General features: G+C 34.7%; 2 protein-coding genes across 2 annotated transcripts; both read left to right on the top strand.

The window, feature by feature from the left end:
• Positions 1-486: 486 nt before the first annotated feature.
• Positions 487-8,692, top strand: LOC115978685 (TMV resistance protein N-like). The gene is made up of 5 exons (XM_031100529.1): positions 487-1,111; positions 2,329-3,439; positions 4,493-4,906; positions 5,112-6,692; positions 8,160-8,692. The coding sequence occupies exons 1-5, from the start codon at positions 603-605 to the stop codon at positions 8,667-8,669; spliced, it is 4,125 nt and encodes a 1,374-aa protein (XP_030956389.1). The 5' UTR covers positions 487-602; the 3' UTR covers positions 8,670-8,692.
• Positions 8,693-9,634: 942 nt separating this feature from the next.
• Positions 9,635-22,781, top strand: LOC115978684 (disease resistance protein TAO1-like). Its single transcript, XM_031100528.1, has 5 exons — positions 9,635-10,160; positions 16,094-17,204; positions 18,131-18,544; positions 18,728-20,308; positions 21,714-22,781. Exons 1-5 carry the CDS (start codon positions 9,658-9,660, stop codon positions 22,359-22,361), a joined length of 4,257 nt encoding a protein of 1,418 aa, XP_030956388.1. The 5' UTR covers positions 9,635-9,657; the 3' UTR covers positions 22,362-22,781.
• Positions 22,782-24,329: the final 1,548 nt, after the last annotated feature.

A 24,329-nucleotide genomic window follows, 5' to 3' on the forward strand; every position in this document is an offset into this window, starting at 1 on the left:
CATGTTCCTAGAATTTTTTTTTTTTTTTTTCTTTTTTGATTAGGTCCCCACCTTTACTCATATATGAAAGTGAAAAACCTGTTGTAACAAATTGTTACAACCTGCTTACTTTCTCTAAAGTAGGTACGTAAAGGAATCATTGTTACTAACAATGATTCCTTTACATTCCTTTACGTACCTACTTTAGAGAAAGTAAGCAGCAAAATGGAGTATATTACCTAAAAGAAATCATCGGCGTGCAATATTCAACATTGGCAACAACAACAAAAGACTAAAAACCGAGAGAAAATGTTAAAGAATGTCTCAAAATATTGGTTTAAAAATTACTTTTTAGACATATTTTACGAAAAAATATTAAAATAACTAATTTTGTTTATAATTTTTTATATTTATCGTAAAAGTGATATGAAAATTTTTTCTACTAAGGTTTATTAAGAATTGGCTAATTATTGACCAAACTAAAAAGAATACAGTACGTAACAGTTCAGCCATGATTCCTAAATCCTAACCATACAAAGTAAGAGATCAGGTTAAAACTTCGAAGTCCTTTCAACTTTCTGCACCACACCGCACATGAAGCACGCTGCGTGCACAGCAAAACCATGGCGGATCACAACATCGCCGACGAAGCCATTTCCAGTTCCGAAGTTTCCAGGCTCCGATGGCACGTGTTCTTAAGCTTCAGAGGCGAAGACACGCGCTACCCCTTCATAGACAAACTCTACACCTCGCTCCACAACAAAGGCATCCGAGCTTTTCGCGACGACGATGGGTTAGGCCGCGGGGACGACATCTTGCCGACTCTACTCGACGCCATCGAGGAGTCCGCGGCTTCCATCGTCGTCATCTCCCAAAACTACGCGTCGTCGAGGTCGTGCCTCGAGGAGCTTTCGAAGATATGCGAGTGTAAGAGGCTTATTCTCCCTGTGTTCTACCAAGTTGACCCTTCGGATGTTCGAAAACAAGGAGGACCCTTCTTCGGAAAACATTTCAGGGAGCATGAAGAGAAGGTAATTGAGAAGAAAATTGAGGAGGGAAAGGTAAAGAAGTGGAGGGAAGCCATGAAAACAGCTGGTGGAAAAGCTGGTTATGTTTTCCAAGACAAAGACAGGTACTTACTGTGTTAATACGTATGTATGTTTGATCCTTTTGATTGAATTGTGTTTAACTGTGTTCTAGAGTTAAACATTTTAGTAACTTCGAATCGTTTGGTGAAATGTGGCAATTTGCTTTACAATAATAGTAGCTTCTTCAGCATGATATGTCTGTGCACCTTGCAATTCTTTAATCCATCTTTAATTTTTTTTTTTTACTTATTTAAATTAGCGGACGTTTTAGCTATACATTTTTTTTAATCATTTAAGCATCTACTGAAATATATATAATATCTGCATCTTCTCCTTTACTGTCTTTTTTCTTTTTCTTTAACAACCTAGCGATAGTACCAAAATTTTGGGGTTTGTTATATATGATCAACAAACTAGTAAAGGTTGGTCACATGTACTTTTTTGCCATTCATTCTATCTAGGATACTTTCCTAATTGACATGTCATTTTTGTAATGTTTATTAATTTTATTTTTAGTTTTTCTCTTCCTTTTTTTTGGCTACTTCAACTTGAATTGATTCACTCCCTCACTTGTGCATTAATCTTTTTCCTTTGAATGTAACTACATCTCTCCTCTCTTCATCAATAGGGGCCATCCCATTTTACTTGATAAATAGTTTAATTGAATTTTAACAGTTTTTTTTTTAATCTAATTTATATTTGTTGAGTTGATCTTAAAATGAATCAAGTATTATGAGGTGCATATTATTATTAATTAACAGAAACTAGAAACTGGCTATCTCAATATTTCTATCAACAACTCAACTAAGATTGGATGTTATGCATTAAGGGAGATCCGGTGCTTCTTGCTCGCATTTACATTTTATGTCATCTAATAGTCTTTGTCCTAACAAATACTACCATGCTCTGTAGAAGCCAGTATTATGGTATCATCAATGGGGTCATTCAGCAGTTGTCAGGCTTCACTTAAGGTTTTATATACAAAATCCAAAGCATTTATGATAAAGTGATATAATATTCTAGGATAATCCTATACATTTCATTCTTACATATGATTATATTTTTATACATATAATATCTGTTTCCCAGCGGTCATCCTTTCGAAGGCCATAGAGTTTGAGGCACTTATATTTATCATCAAAATAGGCACTTGCTACTCTTTATCTATGTTTCTCTCTACCATTTGACAGTTGATGTTTTTTGTTATTAGCATCTGCCTTGCTAGTTTGTTTCCTATTGACTCATTTATGTTTATTGGCAGTAATGAGGCACAAGCAAAGTTGATTCAACTTTTAGTCAAAAGGGTGTTGGAAGAACTAGACAGTACTCCACTAAATGTGGCTCCATATACAGTTGGACTTGATTCTCGTATTGAAGAACTGATGAGCAGGTTAGATGTTAGATCCAATGGCGTTCGAGTTTTGGGATTACATGGGGCTGGTGGGGTTGGTAAGACCACACTTGCTAAAGCTCTTTACAATAAACTCGTTGGTAGCTTTCAGTGCCTTGTTTTCATGAAAAATGATAGAGAAAATTCTGAAATAGATGATGATTTAGTGTACCTTCAAAACAAACTTATCAATCATCTTTCTCCTAATAAGCCTCCTGTGTATGAGGTTGATTCTGGTATCTCTGCAATCAAAGATGTAGTTTATGAGAAGCAAGTTCTTGTTATTTTGGATGATATTCGCAATGTAAGACAGCTTGAAGTGCTAATTGGGAGAAGAGATTGGTTTTTTGAAGGAAGTAGAATTATTATTACCACTAGAAACAGAGATGCTTTACCTGAGCATCTTGTGAATGGGTTTTATGAGGTCAGAGAGTTGTCCCCCACTGGGGCGCTACAACTTTTTAGCTACCATGCGCTAAGAAGAGAGAAACCCACAGAAAGATTTATGAATCTATCCAAGCAAATGGTCTCTCTTACAGGAGGTCTACCATTGGCCCTGGAAGTATTTGGTTCTTTTTTGTTTGAAAGGTGGAGGATAGAGGAATGGAAAGATGCTCTGCACAAGTTGGAAAGGATTCGTCCACACAATCTTCAGGATGTATTAAAGATAAGTTATGATGGGTTAGATGTACAAGAACAGCGTATATTCCTTGACATTGCATGTTTATTCATTAAAATGGAAATGAAGAGAGAGGATATACTTGATGCATTGAAAGGTTGTGGTTTTAGGGCTGAGATAGCAGTTACAGTGCTCAGAGCAAGATCACTCATTAAGGTTTTTGAGGACAATTCTTTGTGGATGCACGATCAGATTAGAGATATGGGTAGACAAATTGTTCTAGATGAAAGTCCTGTAGATCCTGGTACACGAAGTAGACTGTGGGATCGTGATGAGATCATGACTGTCTTAAAGGATGAGAAGGTATGACTGATAGTGAGATAGCTCATCTTTTTTTCTTTTTTTTTCTCTGTTCCTTTTTTGTTGAATTGCTAGTTTAAAACTTTTCCAAGCGGCAAGTATAGAAAAGTACTCACATATTTCACTACATGCATCATATTGCTATGTATAATCCTCAATGGCAAATATAGAAAAATACTCATATTTCACTACATGCATCATATTGCTATGTATAATTCTCATGGGGAAAAAGGAATACTAATGTTTGTGCTCCACTTGTTGCTTCATGCACTAGTGTATCTTCAAATTTCCTTCTCACTCTCAGGGTAGAGTTCCAGTAGGTGAAGATTGATGGGAGATTGCAAAGCTTTCAGAGAGATGATAAAAGATGTTCAAGCTAACATCTTCAGTCTATACCATGGATAAGAACGGGAAGGATTAGGATCTTCTAGATTTCTATTGTATTCATAAACCAGAGGGCTTAAGATCTTCTATAATTCTATTGTATTCCACAATGAAGTTCTCTAAATCCTAATATTTCATGAATTAAAGGCTAAGATATATCATACCTATAGTTCGATTGACATGAGACCAAACAATTTGTCGATCCCTAGTAACCCTTAAATGGCATATTCATCTTGTTGTTTGATATGTTCTCCTCTTTGCTATCCTCCTCGCCCTCCAACAATTTAGATGGGTTGGTCTTTTTTGTGTTCCTTTAGTCAGGTCCTCTTCCAAGGAGGGAAAGTTCATTTTTATTCCTCTACTTACTAAACAGAGCAAAAGGGAGAGAGAATGGCTATTTATTTCTGAGTTGAAAAATTGGCAAGAAGAGATGGTTGAATCTGCCAGTTCCATATTTTACTGCCATTGAAAAATAAAAATAAAAATATCTGGATCTTACAGTTTGGCCTCATTTTAGATCCTTGGAAGTTCTAAGTTCCCAAAGGATGGATACTATTCCTATATCCTTAATTATAATTTTACAGTCTTAACTTTGATAACCATTTGTTATTGTCTCAGTTTCACTTGGCTACATTCAAATTTTTTAACTATTTTCTATATGATTGTCAATAGGGAACAAGATGTATAGAAGGAATTGTCCTAGACTTTGAAGGGAAGCCCATTGTTCAGGATCCAAGTGGTGAGAGAATTTCAAGGGAAAACCTTCAAAGAAAGCCCAATTTCACCTCTGCATTAACGTATGCAAAAGAAAAGTATAAGAAATTTCTTCAGGATAATGCAGAGAAAGAGAGAGAGGCACTACTTTGCACCAAGCCCTTTGAATCAATGGTTAATCTAAGACTTCTTCAAATCAACAATGTGAGATTGGAAGGGAAGTATAAATATCTTCCAGCTGGACTGAAGTGGCTACAATGGAAAGGATGTCCTCTGAAAGCTCTTCCTTCTGATTTTTGTCCTCGGGAACTTGCTGTCCTTGATCTTTCAAGAAGCGGAATTGAAAAAGTATGGGGTTCATATACTAGCAAGGTACGGTCCACAATTTGGATGTGACTGTAATAATGAGATTTTAATGAACTTGGTTGATGTGTTTCTTATTACTGGGAGTTACCTAAACTGACTAGAGTTTTTGTGTGTGTTCTGCTTGTTCTTCCCAACACCACCCCCTCCCCCTTTTTTTATATCAGTTCTTCATAATTCTCTTTTTTTAACAGTAAAATCTCTTGTTTGTCAGGTGGCTGAGAACTTGATGGTTATGAATCTCAGCCGTTGCTACAATCTAGCTGCTATTCCTGATTTATCTGGGAACCATGCCTTGGAAAAGCTTATTCTTGTGGGTTGCAAGAAACTGACTAAGATTCATGAATCACTTGGGAACTTGAGTACATTACTTCATTTGAACCTGAGAGAATGTTCTAACCTGATCGAATTTCCAACTGATATATCTGGGCTGAAAAATCTTGAAATCCTTATTCTCTCTGACTGCTCAAAATTGAAAGAGTTACCAACGAACATAGGAAGCATGAAATCTCTTAAAGAACTTCTTGTTGATAACACTGCAATAGCAAAGCTACCGGAGTCCATTTTCCGCCTTACAAAACTTGAAAAGATTGATCTAAATCATTGCCAACTCTTAAGAAGACTACCCAACTGCATTGGAAAACTGTCTTCTCTAAAAGAACTCTCTCTAAATGATTCTGCTATAGAAGAAATACCTGATTCGGTTGGATCTTTGTCAAACCTTGAGATATTAAGTTTAATGTGGTGTGGATCACTCACTGCCATTCCTGATTCTGTTGGCAGTCTCATATCATTGACACAACTTCTAATCAATGGTAGTGCAATCAAAGAACTGCCTATTTCTATTGGTTCATTGTCATATTTGAAGAGGTTATCAGTTGGAAACTGTAAGGATCTGAGCAAATTGCCTGATTCAATTGAAGGACTAGCTTCTTTGGTTGAACTTCAGTTAGATGGAACACCAATCACACATCTGCCAGATCAGGTAGGTGCCTTGAAAATGCTAAGGAAGCTTGAGATGAGGAATTGTAAAGATCTTAGATTTTTACCAGAATCAGTTGGAAGCATGTTGGCTCTTACTACTTTGAACTTTGTCGGCGCCAACATATCTGAATTGCCGGAATCCATAGGAATGCTGGAAAATCTTATTATATTAAGATTGAATAAGTGTACACAGCTCTGTAAGCTTCCTTCTTCAATAGGAAATTTGAAGTCCTTGCACCATTTGTGGATGGAAGAAACTGCTGTAACAGAATTACCTGAAAGCTTTGGGATGCTCTCAAGTTTAATGATACTAAAAATGGCTAAGAAGCCTTATATTGAGTTATCTGGAAACAGCATGCCTAATTCTACTGAATTTCCTACGTCTTTCTCCAATCTATGCTCGCTGATAGAATTGAATGCTTGTGCTTGGAAACTATGTGGGAAGATTCCTAATGATTTTGCAAAGTTATCATCATTGGAAAGTTTAAATCTAGGCTACAATAATATTTTCAGCCTTCCGTCCAGCTTGACGGGCCTTTTCAATCTTAAAAAGCTTTTATTGCCCTATTGCAAAGAGCTCAAGTCTCTCCCTCCACTTCCCTCAAACTTGGAGGAGGTGAACGTTGCTAACTGTACTGCATTGGAAAGTGTGTCTGATCTTTCCAACTTGGAAAGATTACAGGAGCTGAACCTTGCAAACTGTGAGAAGGTGGTGGATATTCGGGGCCTTGAATGCTTGAAGTCATTGACAAAGTTACACATGTGTGGCTGCAAAGCATTCTCTTCTATGGTTAAAAGCAGACTGTCTAAGGTTCTCTCTCTCTCTCTCTCTCTCTCTCTCTCTCTTTGTGGTTGACACGAACTAGGATTTACACACACCCACCCAAGGGTCTTGAACATACAACCTCACCCTCCACCTTATGCTTACAAACAGAGGTGTTTGAGTGAGAGTTTATTGGCTAAACCTTGAGTTTTTAATAATCCTCTTATAAAATGAATTTATTAATCTACATTTTGGTCCCTCGTTTTGCAATGTAAGCCCTAAAATATTAGGTGGTTGCTAATGTAATCCATGATTCTTTTTGCACTAATAATTGGCAATTAAATGCCACGTGAACCTTTGTTTCAGATAGAGAGGAGGAGTAGTCAAGTTGGAAGTTCCGGTAGAACTTGCACTTCTTGCTCCTATTCTTTGGAAGTAGTTCTCAAAGCAAAGGATTTTTTATTTGCTTAATTATATTTAGAATCCCTTATTTTGCCTATTTTCAATTTGATTCTCAAAGTTCAATTTCATCCCTAATCTTGCAAACTGTACGTGTTCATGTGGTAAAACAATAGTTTTGATATTTTACTTATTTTTAAGTTCTAATAAAGAAAAAAGTTTATAAAGATTCTTCTAAATAAGAAATCAAATATATGAAAAATATTTATGAAAAAATCACCAAAGAAACATCGCTACGGTTGTTGCTCGCCACCCACCATTGTAGACCAAAAACCATATTCTCCCTTGGCCAAACGATAGCCATACCCATAAGCCATCAAAAACACCAGATTTATATAGTATTTAAAAGTTGAAGTATAATATTTATTGTTACTACAGTCTTATTAAGCAACATCAGCATAGCATTTCGGTCCATTCCATCTAGTGCAGTCCATTTTCGTCCGCTCAGTCCATTTTAGTTCATTTGGTCTACTTCAGCCCTTTCCATCCAATTTGGTCCATTTCGTCTACTTCTATGATGCTTTGGGAGGAGAGTTTTGTGTAAAAAACTAAGCTGCTTCATGGACAATTATTTTACATTCTCAACGTAATATTAGTAAGTTCTTGATAAAATTACATTTTTTTTTATATTACTAAAATCTAGAATTGTTTTTTTCCTAATAGAAGTGATGGATTTACTTATATTTGCTTATTCTTTAGACTATTCAATACATATAGAGGATGAACCGTTTGAAAGAAGTTCTAAAAACAAATTCTAACCACACATTACATTATTTACAAAAAATCTCATCCTATATAATAATTGAATGTAAAATGTATTTGCTTTTTTGAAAAAAAAAAATTACTAAATTTAAAAACAATTTCAAGTAACAAATATAGATAAATTAATTTTGAAAGTTTAATATGTTGCATCTATGCTTTGTTAGAAAATAATCACATCATTTTAAGAAATGTTTGAGACTAACGCTTATAAGTTTCATCTACTATTTTCATTTTTCAATTAACCAAAAAAAAAGAAATAGCAATATAATTTCTTAGCAAAATATCTACTTGCAGGTTTGTTTGAGGAACATACGCACTCTTAGCATGCCTGGAAGCAAGATTCCAGATTGGTTTTCTCGAGAGGTGGTTAGATTTTCAGAACGCAAAAACCTTAAGATCAAAGGTGTGATAATATGTGTTGTTGTCTCTCTCGACCTTCAAATACAGGATGACTTAAGGGATCAAGACCCTATAATAGCAGGTATAGAAGCAATTCTTGTCAAGATGAATAAACCTTTGTACACTATAATGCTGGAATTAAAAGGAGTTCCAAAGACGCATGAAGACCATCTGTACTTATGTCGATTTCCGGATCATCGTCCGATAGTTTCTAAGTTGAAAGATGGTTATGAGATCAGCATTATAGAGCATGACCCACCAATCATTAAAGGGCTTAAGTTGAAGAAGTATGGGATTCATTTGGTTTATGAAGATGATGATGATTATGATGGAGATGAAGAATCATTAGACGAAAGCCAACTATCCATTTCAGAAAAGCTAAGTAAGTTTTTCAGCTCTCTGTGAGAGGAAGAGAACGCCTCTTAATCTGATTGTGAAGTCGAAAGCCAAGTGCAAGAGATCGAGGAAGAAGAAGAAAGATAAAGATCTAAGCCTGTTTGGTGGGACTTTCTGCGGCCTTTGCAAAGGTGCTTTGGCCCATAAAAAAATAAGCTACCTGCAATCCATTTCAAAAGAAACTTGGAGTTTTCAGGCAACTTTTATTGAAGCTGGCAGCTACTTCATACTCTTTATTTTCCCTATATTGTTCTTTCTATTTCAAACCTTGTCTTCTTTTTAGATGATCCAAAGGCTGAAAGATTTGGGCTGACTCATCTGCTACTAGTGCTCAGGCCAACATTACCTTTCGAGTAAAAAGCAGCTTGGATTCAAGCATTTTCACCTCCGAGCACGCATACTTTTTTATTGTGAATTTCAGGCAAGGGACTGGGTCTCCACACAATGTATAATTCAGGTCATTTACACACAAATGATTTGAATGCCAAGGTTATAAACTAATAACTGCCAAGATGTCAAGATGGGTTTGAGATAAACTAATAACTGCCAAAGAATTTGTGAAAGGCTATCGTTGTATCTATTTCCTTGTGTGTGTGTGTCAAATGAAACAAAAACAACGTACAAACTACAATGTGCAAGGTGTAAGGGAAAGTTGAAGTGATCATGAGAGCATGTGCATTGGTTGAAAGTGGAAAACCAGTTGTACTGGACCCGATCTGATGATGACGCCTATCCAAAATGTCACAATCCCAATCTAATCCACACCCAATAATTTAATGATTCCTTACTTACCTACTTTAGGGAATATAAGCAGCAAATGGATTAATGGAGTATATTATCAAAAAGAAATCCTTGGCGTGCAATATTGGCAAAAACCCAGTTTTCTAACCATACAAGTAAGAGATCAGGTGCAAAAACTAAGAACCCAGTTTTCGCACCATATATAAAGCACGCTGCGTCAAAAAGTGAAGAACACTGCACACGCAGTGAATTAACTATGGAGGATCACAACAACGAAGACGACGCCATTTCCAGTTACGAAGTTTCGAGGCTCCGATGGCACGTGTTCTTAAGCTTCAGAGGCGAAGACACGCGCTACCCCTTCATAAACAACCTCTACACCTCGCTCCACAACAAAGGCATCCGAGCTTTTCGCGACGACGATGGGTTACGCCGCGGGGACGAGATCGCGCCGACTCTACTCGACGCGATCGAGGAGTCCGCAGCTTCCATCGTCATCATCTCCCAAAACTATGCGGATTCGAGGTGGTGCCTCGAGGAGCTTTCCAAGATATGCGAGTGTAAGAGGCTCATACTCCCTGTGTTCTACCAAGTTGACCCCTCTGATGTTCGAAAACAAAGAGGACCCTTCTTCGGAAAACATTTTAGGGAGCATGAAGAGAAGGGAATTGAGAAGGAAAAGGTAATGAAGTGGAGGAAAGCCATGGAAACAGCTGGTGGAAAAGCTGGTTTTGTTTTCAAAGACAAAGACATAGACAGGTAAGTTTGTGTTTATCTGTATGTATATTCTTCACAATTATGTGCTTTGTTATTTTTGTTATTGGGATTTGTGTTCTTTTGAAGACATATTCTCAAAGGAACCTTTGATAGAAACCCTAGTGTGGTTATAATTATCATGATATCTTTTTAACAGTGGAAACAACTAATAATACCAAAACCTATTGAATCCTTTATATTTGAATTATTACATTTGGTTTTTCTTTTTTCTCTCTTTGAGATTGTTGATTGATTTGGAGACATAGTGTTAGGGCTTAATTGTGTTATTGAGTTGAAGATTAGCTTCGAATTGTTTAGTGAAATGTGGCAATTGGGTTTAAGATAATGGTTTGACAGAGTCTCTGAGATAGGGTAATTAATAGGCAGCTTTTTCGGCGTGTATGTCTGTGCACCTTGCGATTCTTTAATCCATCTTTTATTATTTCTTTGGGGGGAGTGGTTTGAACCCTTGATCTAGGGGTGCCGATTAGCCAAAACCGACTTAATCCAACTCAACTTGCCCATTTGGGTTGGTTTTTAGGAGTTGGTTGGTGGGTTAGATTGTCAAAATCTTTTTTACTTTGGGTTGGGTGTAGATTAGTAGATTCACAAATTTGCCCAACCCAACTATATTTAAAAATATATATTATATGATTTTTTTTTATTTACTCTTTTATTTATCAATTGAGTTGGGATAAAACTGTATAATAACCTACTGACTATAGAAAAATAAAACTTGTTCATGTTTATTTTGTTTCTCAACTGAGTTGAGACAGAACTATTTGATATCTTACAAATTAAATGAAATTTCATTCATTTTGATTATTTGTGTTGGTTTGATGCACTATTAAGTATTAATATAAATCTGTTGTTATTTGTATTGGTTTAAACTTTGAAGCATTAATAAAATAGTTTGTGTTAGATTGGTACTATACTTAGGTTTATTAGGTTATATATTTGTTCTTATTTGTGTTGGTGTTGTACTAATGCTCAATTAAAAAAAAAAAATGTCCAACCCATGGGTCCAACTCAATCCTAGTGGATTGGATTCTTTTCAACCCAAACATTATGGGTCAAATTGAAAAAACCTCTCAACTGAACCCATACACACCACTACCTAGATCTTTTGGAAATACATTAAGTACTAGTCGAGCACCAAGCTCTTGGTTATTGTGAGTTTTTTTTTTATTAACAGAATAACAACCAAGCCTTAGTTCTAAATTTTTGGGATTAATTATAGATGCTCAACAAACTAGTTAAGGTTGGTAACATGTATTCTTTTTGTCATTCTATCTAATCTGAAGTCATTCCCTAGGCTACTTTCCTAATTGACATGTCATTTTTTATTATATTTATTAATTTTTGGTCATCCTCTACCTTTTTCATTACTTTAACTTGAATGGATTCACTCTTTCTCATTCATGCATTAATCTCTTTCCTCTGAATATTAACTAAATCATCCCAAGCTTCTTCAGAGAGGATCTATTCACAAGCTTTAGTTCTTGCCTAAGCAGGGGCTACTCCACATGTTTCTCACGAGTTCAACTTGAAAAAAAAAATGTGTGTATATATATATATATATTTCTATACACACACACACATATATCTATATATATGAGTAATTTAACTTAAATATTTTTGCACACATTGGCTTAAATTTTCCAAAACCAAACAACAATATAAATCAGCTCATCCAAAAACCAAACAACAAAATACATATCATAAATCTCTCTCTCTCTCTCATATTTTCTTTTGGTTTTTAGATTGTTGATTGAAATGGAGAAGGGTTTAATTGTGTTCTTGAGTTGAAGATTGAGTAACTTTGAAAGATTTAGTAACTTCGAATTGTTTAGTGGGACAGAGGAGTGAAATGTGGCAATTGGCTTTAAGATAATAACTGTTCGGAGTCTTTGAAAATTGTTAATTAACAGGCAGCTTCTTTAGCGTGATATCTCCACATGTGCTCCTTGCAATTCTTTAATCCATCTTTAATTCTTCGTTTATTTAAATTAGCGGACGTTTTAGCCTTATATTTTTTTAATCATTTCAGCATCCACTGAAATATAATATCTGCACGTTCTCCTTTACTGTCCTCTTTCTTTTTCTTCTCAATTACTCTCTCTCTCGTCTCTTTGTCTATAGGGGCAACCCCATTTTACTAGATAAATTTTTTAATTGAATTTGAACCCTTTGTTAATCTAATTTATATGTTTTGAGTTGATCTTAAAATAAATAAGTCCTATGAGGTGCATTTTATTATTAACAGAAACTAGAAACTGGCTCCTCTGAACTCTCAATGATATTCATTGTAGCCGTGGATATGATGTACAGGACATTATGATTTTACCCTCTATGGGGTTTACATAGAATCATGCAATGGAAACATTGAATATAATAAAACTTTGAACCGGTCAAATATCTCAATATTTATATCAACTCAACTAAGATTGAATGTGATGCATGTAGGAGATCCAGTGCTTCTTGCTCGCTTTTACATTTTATGTTATCTAATAGTCTTTGTCTTAATTACAGGATTCACTTAAGGTTTTATTCTCAAAGTGAAATAATATTTTAGGATAATGCTATACATTTCATTCTTATCTATGATTATATTTTTTATGTACATTTATATGGGTTAAAAGTAAAAAATTGGCCAAACAAATACAAATCAACTCAAAGGCCAAAACAACAATAACATAAATTAGCCCAAACAAAGAACAAAATAAAATAATATCCTTCTCCAAACTTAATATGTGTTTCAAATTGGTAGCTTAGTAATCAATATTCAATTATCTCTCTCACAAATTGAACAGACTGAAACTGAAGTTAAAAGTGTTTTTGTAAATAATACTTGCAGGTCGTTATTCATCACAAACACCCTATGAAAAGCTTTTTCATAATCCTTCTTCTTACAATTGCCTTAAACTCTTTGGCTGTCTATGCTATACCTCTACCTTAGCAGTTAATATACCTAAATTTTAACCAAGGGCTAGTTCTTGTATCTTTCTAGGGCATCCTTACAATATTAAAGGTACAATGTTCTTCATTTAAAAACTAAACTCATTTTTATTTCAATGTTAACTTCTATGAACAAATATTTTCATTTTCCCCTCAATTTTCACCTTTTGAACACTCTACTCAATCTCGTCTTCCTCATTCCATTCCTATACCTATATCTACCTTTTCTTTTCAAGATTACTCTCCAGCTATACCACTCTCTTTAAATCCTGCATCTTCCACAGCAATCTAATTTTGTACCAACATCTACTAGTCAACCTATTGTTTTGATTATATTCCACCCACTCAACCTACTCAATCTATTCCTCCATCTCAATCTATTCCACCTATTTTAGATGTCCCACCTATAACACAAGCCTCACCTACATCAGATGCTCCATCTGAACCTGCTACACCTTCTGAACCTGCTGCACCACCTGCACTTGCTGCACCTGAACAACCCGAACCTCTTCATCCACCTCTTAGGAGATCCACTAGAAATATTCATAAACCCCCATACCTGAAATCTTATCACTGGAATTTTATCACTGCAATCAGGTTTCTGTTGCTCCATCCCCTGCTCTCTCTCCTCCACATCTCTTCAATTCTTTCTTATAACAAACTTTCCCCTAGTCACAAGAGTTTTTGCAATACAATTTCCTGTCATGTGAAACCTAAGTCTTATACTCAAGCTGTTAAAGATTCTAAGTGGAGAGAAGCAATGGTTGTTGAAATTGCAGTTTTAGGGGCCAACAGTACATGGTCTCTCACACCTCTTCCTTTTCATAAAAAACCTATTGGTTGCAAGTGGGTTTGTAAGATTAAACACAAGTCTGATAGCTCTATTGAGGTGTTCAAGGTTCGTTTGGTTGCTAAATGATTCACTCAAAAAAAGAGTTATGATTATATAGAGACCTTCTCACCTGTTGCAAAAATTTTGTCAATCAAATGTCTCCTAGGCTTCTAGCTATTGCTGCTGTGAAATGCTCACAAGTGGATAGTAATTCACGGTATTTAGAATTGTTGTTTAGTACATGGGCTAGTGGTGAGTTTAGTTGAGTTCTAAATGATGTGCGGTGTAATTTATTATTAGTTTTCTCAAATATTTCAATATTTTTTGCTAAAAATATTATAGGTTAATTAATTGACACCTCATAATTTTTATAATAGAGACAACCAAGGTTTAAATCCCCACCCCTAGCTATATATATATATATTTCAATAATTTTTCATATAAAAAATTGTAATCTTTAGTTATTTTATAGACAAAATAGAAAAACACTTAAGAGGAATGTAGTTATTTGATCATACTATATTACAAATTGAAAATTACATGATATAGTGGCTAATAGAGATAAGCATGTTTCATTCCTACTAAAAAAAAATGCAAATATCCTTCAGTTTTTTTTTTTTTTTACATTCTTGACTATATGTTACTAAATTTATTTTTATTTTTCCTTTTTTTTGGACTTGTTTCAATTGTTTTAAAAACATCTAATTTGAGTAAGAATACCATATTTAAAATAAATTATTTCTCACATTTAAAAAAAATAAAAAATTTCTCATATAAATCTTAGAAAAATGATATTAAAATTTCATTATGCATAAAATAATTAATATAAAAAAATAAACATATTTATTCTATTAGTAATCTTTCTAATTACAAAGAATAAATATTACAATGTTAGTTCCACACACACACACATTTAATTGCAAAAAATTTACAATGATAATTTTTTATGGTTTTTGTGTCAATTGTTGTCAAAAAAACTAAACATAAGAAAGAATTTCATATTCAAAATTTATTATTATTCCAACTAAAAATTATTTCTTATATAGAGTTTATAAAAGTAATCATATTAATTCATTTAATATAAATAATTAATGCACAACTATAGGTAATTAATATATGAATTTACTCTATTGGTTAATTCAATGAACTAATACTTTACTATAAATGCAAACTTTGTTAAAGTAAAAGTTTAAATAAAGAGAATCTCATAAAATGCGCCACATGACACAACCTCATGATCTCCAACATGAGATTTTTGATATGTGTGTGTGTTGTTTACTTGGTCAAAACGCCTACGACCACACCTAAACTCGCACTCAATTTCACAACTTGGATGTCATTTTTTTTATTAGATTTCAACACTTACACAAGGGACCCACACAAGAATTTAATTAAAAAAACTGAGTTCAATAATCACAAGTTTACACCTAAGCATGTTGTAGATTTGAGTGTAGAGTTGGGTGTATCCCTAGACTTTCTCTTAGTGTTTATACACTTTATTAACCGAGGTAGTGGGCTGTGGTCTAATGCAACAACAAATATTTGAGTTGAGTTGAATGGTTGATAGAATAATGTTATGGATATAACAAAATTTAAGTTTTAAGAAAAATCCTTCTTAACAGAGTAATGTTATGCATAGAACAATGATAATGCAACAAAAAATAATTATAGTTCAGTTGAATTTTCATCTTTATAGAGTAATGCTATATACACAACAAAAATTCTTAAGACATTTGTGCTTGTTATGAAAATTTTGTAGGTAAAATTTTGAAGCTATCATGCACATGAAAAATTATATAGGAAATTGTAAAACTCTATATATTTCAAGTATTTGCAAGTTTTTTTGTAATGTCACTATTTATACGTTCTTTTTTATTAAATTTTGAATAATTTGAGTTTCTTGATAACCATCCTGAAAAAAAATTTCTGGAGCTGCCACGGTCACATTATATTTGTTTCCCATATATTCTTCATAGTTGAACATCACGGTCATCCTTCGGAAGTGGTTAGAGTTTGAAGCACTTTATCATGGGCACTTGATACACTTTATCTATGTTTATCTCTACCATTTGACTGTAGATGTTTTTTGTTATTAGTATCAGCCTTCAAGTTTGTTTCCTATGGACTCATTTATGTTTATTGGCAGTAATGAGGCACAAGCAAAGTTGATTCAACTTTTAGTCAAAAGGGTGTTGGAAGAACTAGACAGTACTCCACTGGATGTGGCTCCATACACAGTTGGACTCGAGTCTCGCATTGAAGAATTGATGAGCTTGTTAGATGTTAGATCCAATGGCGTTCAAGTTTTGGGATTATATGGGGTGGGTGGGGTTGGCAAGACCACACTTGCTAAAGCTCTTTACAATAAACTTGTTGGAAGCTTTGAGTACCTCGTTTTCATGAAAAATGATAGAGAAAATTCTGAAAAAGATGATGATTTAGTGTACCTTCAAAACAAACTTATCAATCATATTTCTCCTGGTAAGCCTCCTGTGTTTGAGGTTAATTCTGGTATCTCTGCAATCAAAGAAGTAGTTCATGAGAAGCGAGTTCTTGTTATTATGGATGATATTCACAATGTAAGACAGCTTGAAGTGCTAATTGGGAGAAGAGATAGGTTTTCTGAAGGAAGTAGAATTATTATTACCACAAGAAACAGAGATGTTTTACCTGATCATCTTGTGAATGGGTTTTATGAGGTCAGAGAGTTGGCCTTCACTGAGGCACTACAACTTTTTAGCTTCCATGCACTGAGAAGAGAGAAACCCACAGAAAGATTTATGAATCTATCCAAGCAAATGGTCTCTCTTACAGGAGGTCTACCATTGGCCCTGGAAGTATTTGGTTCTTTTTTGTTTGAAAGGTGGAGAATAGAGGAATGGAAAGATGCCCTGCAAAAGTTGAGAAGGATTCGTCCACGCAATCTTCAGGATGTGTTGAAGATAAGTTATGATGGGTTAGATGTACAAGAACAGCAGATATTCCTTGACATTGCATGTTTATTCATTAAAATGGAAATTAAGAGAGAGGATATACTTGATGCATTGAAAGGTTTCGGTTTTAGAGCTGAGATAGCAGTTACAGTGCTCAGAGCAAGATCACTCATTAAGGTTTTTGAGGACAATTCTTTGTGGATGCACGATCAGATTAGAGACATGGGAAGACAAATTGTTCTAGATGAAAGTCCTGTAAATCCTGGTAAGCGAAGTAGACTGTGGGATCGTGATGAAATCATGACAGTCTTAAAGGCAAAGAAGGTAAGACAGATAGTGAGATACCTCATCTCTTCTTTTTTTCCTATTCCTTTTCTGTTGCATTGCAAGTTCAAAACTTTTCCAAGAGGCAAATATAGAAAAGTACTCACATATTTCACTACATGCATCATATTGCTATGTATAATCCTCAATGGCAATTAGCAAATATAGAAAAATACAGACATATTTCACTGCATGCATCATATTGCTATGTATAATCCTCATGGGAAAAATGGAATACTGATGTTTGTGCTCCACTTGTTGCTTCATGCATTAGTGTATCTTCAAATTTACTTCTCACTCTCAAGGTAGAGTTCCTTCTCACTCTCAGGGTAGAGATGATTAAAAATGTTCAAGCTAACATCTTCAGTCTATACCATATTAGAACAGGAAGGATTAGGATCTTCTGGACTTCTATCGTATTCACATACCAGAGACTTAGGATCTTCTACACTTCTATTTCTTTCCACAATGAAATTCTCTAAATCCTAATATTCATTGAATTATAGGCTAAGATATATCATATCTGTAGTTCAATTGACAGGAAACCAAACAATTTGTCAAACCTGATTAGCCCTTAAATGTCCTACCACACAAGCGTATTCATATTGTTGTTTCCTCTACTTACTAAACACAGAGAGAGAGAGAGAGAGAGGCTAATTATTTCTGAGTTTGAAAATTGACAAGAAGAGATGGTTGAATCAAATTCCACCAGTTCCATATTTTACTGCCAAAAAATTATTAAAAACAAAATCTGAATCTGACAGTTTGATCCCATTCGTTTGATGTTCCAAGTTCCCAAAGAATGGATAATATTCTTATGTCCATTGTAATCGTACAGTTTTAACTTGATAACTGTTTGTTTATTGTCTCTGTTTCACTTGGCTACATTCCAATTTTTAAACTGTTTTCTACATGATTGGCAATAGGGAACAGGATTTATAGAAGGAATTGTCCTAGACTTTGAAGGGAGGCCCATTGTTCAGGATCCAAGTGGTGAGAGAATTTCTAGGGAAAACCTTCAAAGAAGGCCCAATTTAACCTCTGCATTAACATACGCGAAAGAATGGTGCAAGAAATTTCTTCAGGATAATGCAGAGAATGAGAGAGAGGTAGTACTTCGCACCGAGCCCTTTGAATCAATGGATAATCTAAGACTTCTTCAAATCAACCATGTGAGATTGGAAGGGAAGTATAAATATCTTCCAGCTGGACTAAAGTGGCTACAATGGAAAGAATGTCCTCTGAAAACTCTTCCTTCTGATTTTTGTCCTGGGGAACTTGCTGTCCTCGATCTTTCAAGAAGCAGAATTGAAAAAGTATGGGGTTTGTATACTAGCAAGGTACGGTCCACAATTTGGATGTGACTGTAATAATGAGGTTTTAATGAAGTTGGCTGATGTGTTTTTGTGTGTGTTCTGCTTGTTCTTCCCAAACACAACCCCCCCCCCCCCCCCCCCCACCTTTTTTTTTTTTAAAGCAGTTCTTCATGATTCTCTTCTAACAGTAAATGTCTAGTTTTTCAGGTGGCTAAAAATTTGATGGTTATGAATCTCAGCCGTTGCTACAATCTAGCTGCTATTCCTGATTTATCTGGGAACCATGCCCTGGAAAAGCTTATTCTTGAGGGTTGCAAGAAACTTACTAAGATTCATGAATCACTTGGGAACAGGAGTACATTACTTCATTTGAATCTGAGAGAATGTTCTAACCTGATCGAATTTCCAACTGATATCTCTGGGCTGAAAAATCTTGAAATCCTTATTCTCTCTGACTGCTCAAAATTGAAAGAGTTACCGATGAACATAGGAAGCATGAAATCTCTGAAAGAACTTCTTGTTGATAAAACTGCTATAGCAATGCTACCAGAGTCCATTTTTCGCCTTACAAAACTTGAAAAGATTGATCTGAATCATTGCCAATTCTTAAGAACACTACCCAACTGCATTGGAAAGTTGTCTTCCCTGAAAGAACTCTCTCTTAATGATTCGGCTATAGAAGAAATACCTGATTCGGTTGGATCTTTGTCAAACCTTGAGATATTAAGTTTAATGTGGTGTGGATCACTCACTGCCATTCCTAATTCTGTTGGCAGGCTCATATCATTGACAAAACTTCTAATTAATGGTAGTGCAATCAAAGAACTGCCTATTTCTGTTGATTCACTGTCATATTTGAAGGAGCTATCAGTTGGAAACTGTAAGGATCTAAACAAATTGCCCGATTCAATTGAAGGACTAGCTTCCATGGTTGAGCTTCAGTTAGATGGGACACCAATCACATATCTGCCAGATCAGGTAGGGGCCTTGAAAATGCTAAGGAAACTTGAGATGAGGAATTGTAAAAAACTTAGATTTTTACCAGAATCAATTGGAAGCTTGCTCGCTCTTACTACTTTGAACCTTTTCGGTGCCAATATTTCTGAATTGCCGGAATCCATAGGGATGCTGGAAAATCTTATTTTATTAAGATTGAATAAGTGTACACAGCTCTGTAAGCTTCCTTCTTCAATAGGAAATTTGAAGTCCTTGCACCATTTGTGGATGGAAGAAACTGCTGTAATAGAATTACCTGAAAGCTTTGGGATGCTCTCAAGTTTAATGATACTAAAAATGGCTAAGAAGCCTTATATTGAGTTATCTGGAAACAGCGTGCCTAATTCTATTGAATTTCCTACTTCTTTCTCCAATCTATGCTCGCTAGTAGAATTGAATGCTCGTGCTTGGAAACTATGTGGGAAGATTCCTGATGATTTTGAAAAGTTATCATCATTGGAGAGTTTGAATTTAGGCTACAATAATTTTTTCAGCCTTCCGTCCAGCTTGACAGGTCTTTTCAATCTTAAAGAGCTTTTATTGCCCTACTGCAAAGAGCTAAAGTCTCTCCCTCCACTTCCCTCAAACTTGGAGGTGGTGAACGTTGCAAACTGTACTGCATTGGAAAGTGTGTCTGATCTTTCCAACTTGGAAAGATTACAGGAGCTAAACCTTGCAAACTGTGAGAAGGTGGTGGATATTCCGGGCCTTGAATGCTTGAAGTCATTGACAAGATTACACATGTGTGGCTGCAAAGCATGCTCTTCTACGGTTAAAAGAAGACTGTCTAAGGTTCTCTCTCTCTCTCTCTCTCTCTCTCTCTCTCTCTCTCTCGTTGACATGTACTAGGATTTACACATACCCACCCAAGGGTCTTGAACGCAGAACCTTACCCTAAACCTTATTCTTACAAAGAGAGGTGTTCGAGTTAGAATTCATTGTCTAAAAGTTGTATTTTTAATGATCCTCTTATAAAATGAATTTATTAAAATACATATTATAATCCCTAATTTTGCCTATTTTCAATTTGATTCTCAAAGGTCAATTTCGATCCATAATCTTGAAAATTGTGTTCAATGTGGTAAAACAATAGTTTTGATCTTTTCCTTATTTTTAAATTCTAATATAGAAAAAAGTTTAGAAAAATTCTTCTAAATAAGATATCAAGAAAAAAATTTATTAAAAAATCACCAAAGCAATGTCGCTATAGTTGTCACTCGCCACCCACCATTGTCAACCAAAAACCATCTTCTCCCTTTGCCAAAAGATAGCCACACCCATACTCCATCAAAAACACCAAATCAATACAATATCTAAAAGTTAAGTATTTAACTATTTATTGTTGTCACACTCCTATTAAGCCACGTTAGTGTTGCATTTCAATCCACTTTCATCCACTCAATCCATTTCGGTCCATTCCATCCATTTTGGTCCAACTGGTCCATTTATGTCCATTCGTTTCAATTTGGTCACTTCAGTCTACTTCAGTCCATATGGTCCACTTCAGTGTCCACTTCAATGATGCTTTGGGATGAGAGGTATATGTAAAAACAAGAGCTAGTTCATTGACAATTATTTCACCTTCTCAACCTAATGCTAGTAAGTTATTGATAAAATTACAAATTTTTTTTTTATGTTATTAAAGTCTTGTATTTTTTTTTTCTAATATATAATAAATTTTCTTATATCTGTTTTCTCTTTAAGTCATTCAATACGTATAAAGGATGAATGGTTTGTAAAGAGTACTAGAATCAAACTCTAATTATACATTACATCATTTACAAAATTATCACATCATCTTAAGAATAGTTTGAGACTAACACTTATAAGGTTCATCTACTATTTTCATTTTTCACTTTAAAAAAAAAAAAAACAAAACAAAACAAATTATCAAAAATTTCCATGCATCGTGCGAGTCTATAACTAGTAAATAGATAAAAGCAGCCATCAACTAACTAATACTCACCAAAGCCGCCGCAACTGTTGTCATAACCTACCATTGTTATAGATATTAAAGGTCCAATTCTAGTTTGGTCCTAATTCTATTATATTTCTAGACCGGGTTCAAAGGACTAGGACTTGTAATGCAAGCAAAATAATCCTAATCCTATTTGCAGTGTAATGTACAGTGACTAAATTCCAATCCCCCTGAAAAAAATGAAATATTCTTATTTCTTAGGAAAATATCTACTTGCAGGTTTGTTTGAGGAACATACGCACTCTTAGCATGCCTGGAAGCAGAATTCCAGATTGGTTTCGAGAGGGGGTTAGATTTTCAGAACGCAAAAACCTTAAGATCAAAGGTGTGATAATATGTGTTGTTGTCTCTCTCGACCATCAAATACTGGATGACTTAAGAGATCAACTCCCTATAATAGCAGGTATAGAAGCAATTCTTGTCAAAATGAATAAACCTTTATTCTCTACAATGCTGAAATTAGAGGGAGTTCCAAAGACGCATGAAGATCATCTGTACTTATGTCGGTTTCCAGATTGTCATCCGATAGTTTCTAAGTTGAAAGATGGTTATGAGATCAATGTTATAGAGCATGACCCACCAATGATTAAAGGGCTTCAGTTGAAAAGGTCTGGGATTTATTTGGTTTTTGAAGGCGATGATGATTATGAAGGAGATGAAGAATCATTAGACGAAAGCCAACTATCTATTTCAGAAAAGCTATCAAAGTTTTTCAGCTGTCTGGAAGAGGAAGATCACACCTCTCAATCTGATTGTGTAGTTGAAAGCCAAGTGCAAGCGATTGAGGAAGAAGAAGAAGAAAGAGAAATATCTGAGCCTGTTTGGTGGGACTTTCTGCGGCCTTTGCAAAGGTGTTTTTGCCTATAAAAAAGAGAAGCTACCTGCAATCCTTGACTCATCTGCTACTAGTGCTACAAGGCCAACATTACCTTTCAGGTAAAATGCAGCTTGGATTCAAGCATTTTGACCTCCAAGCACGCATGCTTCTGCTTGTGAATTTCAGGCAAGGGACTGGGTCTTCTCCACACAATGTATAATTCCGGCCATTTACACAGCAATGATTTGAATGGCAATGTTATACACTCTGCTTTCCCTGTCAAGATGGGGTTTGAGATAAACTATAACTACAAAAGAAATTTGTGAAAGGCTACTGTTGTATCTATTTCTGTGTGTGTAAAATATAACAAAAATACTAGGTACCCTATTTGGGACTTTCTCCAAGAACTCATATTTTGTTTTGATTTTCATTTTTTGTATCTATTTTCTGAATTTGAGAACCAAAAGCACTAGGTACCGTATTTAGGTCTTGATTCTTAAATATGAAAAAGACCTACAATTTTCATTGATAAGCTCGCAACCTTTTTCCACAATTTTCAGTTATTTACAAAAATGCCACCGAACATGGTTTGCTAAAAATGAAAATGCCAAAAAGCTGCTTTCATATTCTGTTTTCATTCTCACTACTTTTTTTTTTTTTTGGTATTGAAAATGAAAATAAGAACAAAAAAAAAATGCAAACTCAAATAAATTTTCACTGGTGAGTTCCACAAAAAACAAAAAATGAAAACAGAATACACCCTGTTTTCAAAAGAACCAAACATGGTACGTGGATTCTTGTTTAAAAGTATTTCCTGAAGTGTTTTCAATTGGCATTAGACAAGAATGCTTACACAACATCCTAATTAGATGGTGAAGACATGATATGGACTTGGAATTTGTGATTAATTTCTTTAACTTGTAATCTAACTTCTAGTCTTCTAGACATGGGAGGTATTGCAAGTTTTGGAAACTTTCTGAATTAGGGAAGTTTGACGTCCGATCTTGACTTCTTTTTTTGATGTTTAGAAGGGTAATTTTGCTTTGAAAAGCATCTAGGCGTTAAGGTGCTTCAGAAGGTCTCATTCTTTGCTTGGATAGCTAACGTTGGAAAAACTCAAAAATATCATCTTTGGAACTAAAATATATTGATTACTTTCTCAGGAAAAAAAAAAAAGGATTTTCCACTTACGGGGTTTTTTATTTTACTTTTTTTTTTAAATTTGATTATCAACTAGTGTTGAATATGCAAAAATAGCACAAAATTTATTAGATCTTCGTTTGCTTCATTGTACAGTGGCAGGAGATATACGGATACGATTGCTTCTTTAAAATGTCTGTTTGAGTGAAGGATGCTATTTCTTGGAGTTCTTACATAGCTTTGCTTTTGGCTTTGTGACTTGCAATCTCCCTTTGCCCAAAGTCTTGTATTATGTAAGGAAAACTCTACTATTTTGGTCCATGTTAATGTTTACACTAAGTCAATTTGGTCTCTAATGTTTTAAATGTGTAAATTTAGTTCTTAATCTTTTGGTGTTATGTCAAACATAGTTTATATCATTAAGTGATGAATAAAAAACTATGGATAATGATAAAAAAAAAAAATGAAAATTACTTTTATGCCACCTAGGACGCTTGTGGACTGCCACATGGCCTAAAAAAAGAAGTTCAAATTATAATTGGGATCTTAAAATCCCAAAAATCATTAAGGAATCCGTGAGAAGAATGGAGAGAACAGGGCACACAAATATAACAAATTGATTTGATTATACTGTTTCATAAAGCTTTTCAAATTTTGCATAAGCACTCAATATCTTGAAATAGATTATTGGGGGCAGGCTCCTCATTTGTAAAGAAAATCTAGTATTGTACTTCTCTCTAATTTTATTATATTAAGGAGGTGTGTTGTTTCCCTAGTAATTATTTATACATAATTTATACATAAATCTTGGATTCAGTAGCCTTCTCACAAAGTTTTGAAATAATTTTTCATCCTTGATAGAAAAATTAAGTTAGGGA

The sequence above is a fragment of the Quercus lobata genome, chromosome 3, assembly GCF_001633185.2.
Source record: "Quercus lobata isolate SW786 chromosome 3, ValleyOak3.0 Primary Assembly, whole genome shotgun sequence".
NCBI lineage: Eukaryota > Viridiplantae > Streptophyta > Magnoliopsida > Fagales > Fagaceae > Quercus > Quercus lobata.